A 4,452-nucleotide genomic window follows, 5' to 3' on the forward strand; every position below is an offset into this window, starting at 1 on the left:
CCCGGGCCCCACCCACGATGCACACACGCCCAACCCACGCGCACACACACCCACGTTGGATCCCATCTCTCTCGTCTTCCTCGATCCCCTTTCTCCACCCCACGCCACCGCCAGATTTCGGCGATCCCCGCCGTTCCCCACTGCCCAGCTCTCCTCCCCGAGGTCACCTCTCCCTGCTCACTATCTCCACCGACCGGTTTCTCTCCTCCCCCAGGAGAGTCCCGCCTCCTTGACGCCAAGGCCGCCACCGCCCGCCGCCTCGAGCGGCGCCGCCTCCTCCTCGAGCACCGCGCCATAGACCTCGCCTCCCGCGCCCTCGCCGCCCGCGTTGACATCGACACCACCCACGCGCGCTGCCTCGCCGTCGCCCACGACATCAGCTCGACCAACGGCAAGATCGAGGACGCGCAGCGGAAGGCGGAGAAGTGGGACCGCTTCTACGAGTCCAAGAGGATGGAGATGGAGGAGTTCCGGCCGTCGTCTCCACAGCCTCCATCCACCACGGCCGCAACCACTTCTCAACCCCACAAGGAGCCTCCTGGCCTAGTTCCTCGTCACCGTCCTCCTCCCAGTCCCTGTCCACCTCCGCCTCCACCTGGTGGTCCCAGAGGCGACGACTCCCCGTCACCTCGGCCACCGTAGAGCTCCGCGAGGCCGCCGCGGGTGGTGGAGACTCCATCATGACGCCGCAGCCCAACTCAAGTGTTAGCCCCAACTTTGCTCAATTAACTGCCTCTCTAGTTGTATATGAGTTGGAGAGTCGCGTAATTCTGTAATGTGGGGTGTTGTCTCAGTTTCTGTGTGATGAGTAGACTAGATTAGGTGATAAACTGATGAATTGCTGCTTGATTCTAATGGTCATGGTGCGCTGCTTTGCAGGTTAAGTTCAGCGTGGAGGCAGCCCTGCAGGAGCTGCAGAGTAGCGGGTTGCACTGGGACGACGCCGGGATCGGGGCTGCGGAAGCCTGGAAGGCCTACCTCATGGCTAAGAAGGCCAAGCTTGACGAGACCCTGGCTGCAGCCCGCCAGTTCAGAGCACTGCTTCGACAGCAGCTCCAGAAAGCCTTCGCGTCACAGGTTATGGATCAAAACGCAACACAAAACTTACTAGTTATGTGGTACAAGCAAAACGACATTCATTAGCTAGCTCATCAATCGCTTCAGATTAAGGATGCAATGCAAGTGTGGCGGGCTAGTGGACAGTAACATAGTAGTACAAATGTAGTGTTACTTTTAGGCAAATGTTGAGCAAATTTTGAACTAATGGATGAGTTTCGTGGGACGAAGCGGGCTGCCACTTGCACTCCTCCTACTGATGAAACAAACTTCAAATGTCTCTACATGCAAATACTTGCTTTTTATTTCAGTCTTGTTTAGAGGAGGCCCCGGCGGCGTCGAGCTGCTGTTGCTGCGGGCACAGCGACGTCGGCGTGGTCGGGATGGTCGCAGCCCTTCAAGATTCTCAACGGCGGCGTCTCGGCGCTGATGGCGGAGTCGATGGCGAGCATCGGCGGGTACAGGTTCAGATCATCCATGAATTGGTAGTTATTGGTCATATTTAGTTGCATTTTGGTCCGTCCGGTTGTGGCTATGGAGCACTTCTTTTGGTCATGTGCTAGATCTGTCATGTAGGAGTATTTGGCAATGGATATTTGCTCATACAGAATTTTGATAATCAACTAGGAATTACAATTAGAATCAAAGCAATGCTACTTATACTCCTTTCATGAAAAAAGGCTACTCGTAGGACCCTTGTAGGAGACCATCCTCAAGATGGACGAGAAGATGAGGTCTGGACCCTTGTAGGAGACCATCCTCAAGCAGCACTAGATGTAAGTTGACTGCTTCAAACCCAATCCGTGCTTGCTCCTCTTAATCAACTAGATTATATTAATTAATACTAGCTACTGAACTTCTTGGATTATGTTACCAATTTTGATGATGGGCGTCCAGCTATTATATTAGTAATTTGATTTTGGTAGTACCGTCGAATTTGGTTGCTGCTATTCATTTATGTATGTGAAAGAGTTGGATAATGTGCTCTTTTTTTGTTTGCAAAATGAAGGACGCTGCATCCAGGTAGTGGGAATAATTAGTCCTTGCTATCAACTGTAGTAGCATTCTTCACTGTTGAGTGTGAGGGAATTCGATGCTCATCTACTTTTGCCTATCATCTACTTCTGATGTTTTCCATGAAAGTGACACGTGATCTTCCTTTGCTTTTGTTTAGCTGATAGTATGATAACTGCTTGCTTGGCAGAAGTTATGGTTGTGCTGTTTCTTAGGTAAATAAAGAAACTGAGATTTAGTTTGATTTGGAGTGCCTCTTGTTGTACCACGGTTCCTTCTCTTAGAGTTGTACTTGTACAACAGGTTTTGGATAGGAAGGGGAAAATGCTCTTCCTTCAGTCTCTGTTGAAGTCAAACCCATCCATGCAAATCTGTATTGTAGTACAATTAATGTAGATGAATATATATGCCTTGTAGTTTTATCATGCATGCCATTCAACTAACTTGCTCTTGTCCATGCAGATGGAGTAGGAGGACGAGCAGCAGGAGCAAATCAGACTGATGATGACGGGGTGCGGAAGGCAATGGTGATCATGCTGATGGCATGAAGAAGGCTGATGACCACAACCTGGACATGTTGGCATTTAGAGATGGCAAACACAGGCGGCGTGGAGACAGCAACCTGGACCACCCACCTCGCTTGCCTTTTTAATTTTGGTTGTGGTGGTTGCATCACCATCATGGTCGCAAATCAGTATGTAGTGTGCTTGTGGAGTTGGGTCTGGACTGCAGTGTCCATCTAGTAGGTTAGGTGTTGTTGCTGCTAGATCCCATGATGCTCACCTAAGTTTTGTGTTATATGGAGGCCAACCTTTGTGACCTTATTTTGTGTTATATGGAGGCCAACCTTTGTGGCCATTTTGTAGATTTCATTCACTTCACGGAAGCTAGCTTGCTATGATGGAGTGCTTGTTTTTTCTTTCATTCTCCTCTAGTATTCTTCTAGCTTGCTATGACGGAACTTGCTATCTTGATGAAACTTTGCATTGTAATAAGTATGGATGGAACAATGTGTATGTGCAACTTGCTATGTATGAATGGATGGAACTATATATGTATGCACGATGAAACTTATGTGATGGATATGTCATATGTTTGCTATTAAATAGCCCTGTGAAATATATATATATATATATATATATATATATATATGTCATATATTTGCTGTGAAAATTGCTGGATTTAATAAAAAACAGAAAAAGAGGCACCTTTGCCGTCAGCCGCTGATGGCAAAGGCTCCTTTGCCGTCTGCCGCGGACGGCAAAGAAGCCACGCGGCGGCCACCTGTGCTCCCGCAGTGACGTCCAGCTGACATCATTCGGCGGACGGCAAAGGCCGGATGCTCTTTGCCGTCAGCGGCGGATGGCAAAGGCTGCCGTTAGCCGCCTAATGGACTAACAGCGCATTTATTGCCGTCGGCTTTCTTTGCCGTCGGCCGCTGATAGCAAAGGCCCCTTTGCCGTCCGCTTCAAAAAGCAGACGGCAAAGAAGCTCTTTACCGATCCCTACTTTGCCGGAGCCTTTTGCCGTCCGCGGCAGACGGCAAAGGCCTTTGCCGTCCGCCATCCTTGCCTTTGCCGTCTGCCGTGGCAGACGGCAAAGTAGCTGTTTCCTGTAGTGATGAGTGTTTTAGTAGTGGGAGTTGAAGCATTTGTACCATATTGTCTGGTAGATGACACTGGGCCAGGGTGGTGGTGTGGAGAGAGGAGGAAAACCATGAGATGGACATTGGTGGTGAGGGCACAACTACAACGCTTGGTGGACAACTATTTGCATAGTAATGGTAGAACTCAAGATGCTGGAGTTTTTCGAATTGACGGGATGTCAGCCAGTCGTCCACCACGCAGGGTATGTGCAGCAGGCAGCATGCAAGGATGCATAGGCGTTGAACGGAGCCCTAGTGGGAGGAGATGATGGCTCCGTGGAGTTCAAAATCATGAACGACAAATAGCCAGCGACAACCGAGATTAAGAGGTGTGGCACGCCACAGAGTGCGCCACCGAGATGCGAGGACCTGTGTGCGGCAGCCATCCTTGGTGGGGAGAAGGACGATGATCTCCCCAAAGATGGCGTCCGGGAGATCGTTGGTGCCGTCCGCCCGATATTCTATGGGTTCCTCATATCCAGGGGGCGTGGCCGCTTCGGCCCACACTACCGTGTACAGGATTTACAGCCAGTGGCTCCGCTAACCGGAGCCTCATATGTGTACATAGCAATCTGAAAAAAGGGAGAAACATACATGTAGGACATTCAAAATCAATTCTCAAGATCTGGAAGAAAAAAATGGCACAAACATATATGTAGGATATTCAAAATCAATTCTCAAGATCTGGATACGAATTATTTCTTGGAAATATGCCCTAGAGGCAATAATAAATGGTT

General features: G+C 49.6%; 1 protein-coding gene across 1 annotated transcript; it reads left to right on the top strand.

Annotated features, from left to right (window-relative positions):
* Positions 1-437: 437 nt before the first annotated feature.
* Positions 438-2,989, top strand: LOC123119975 (uncharacterized). Its single transcript, XM_044539964.1, has 5 exons — positions 438-704; positions 880-1,077; positions 1,368-1,520; positions 1,737-1,832; positions 2,533-2,989. Exons 1-5 carry the CDS (start codon positions 681-683, stop codon positions 2,539-2,541), a joined length of 480 nt encoding a protein of 159 aa, XP_044395899.1. The 5' UTR covers positions 438-680; the 3' UTR covers positions 2,542-2,989.
* The last annotated feature ends 1,463 nt before the right edge of the window (positions 2,990-4,452 follow it).

Source organism: Triticum aestivum, chromosome 5D, assembly GCF_018294505.1.
Source record: "Triticum aestivum cultivar Chinese Spring chromosome 5D, IWGSC CS RefSeq v2.1, whole genome shotgun sequence".
Lineage (NCBI taxonomy): Eukaryota > Viridiplantae > Streptophyta > Magnoliopsida > Poales > Poaceae > Triticum > Triticum aestivum.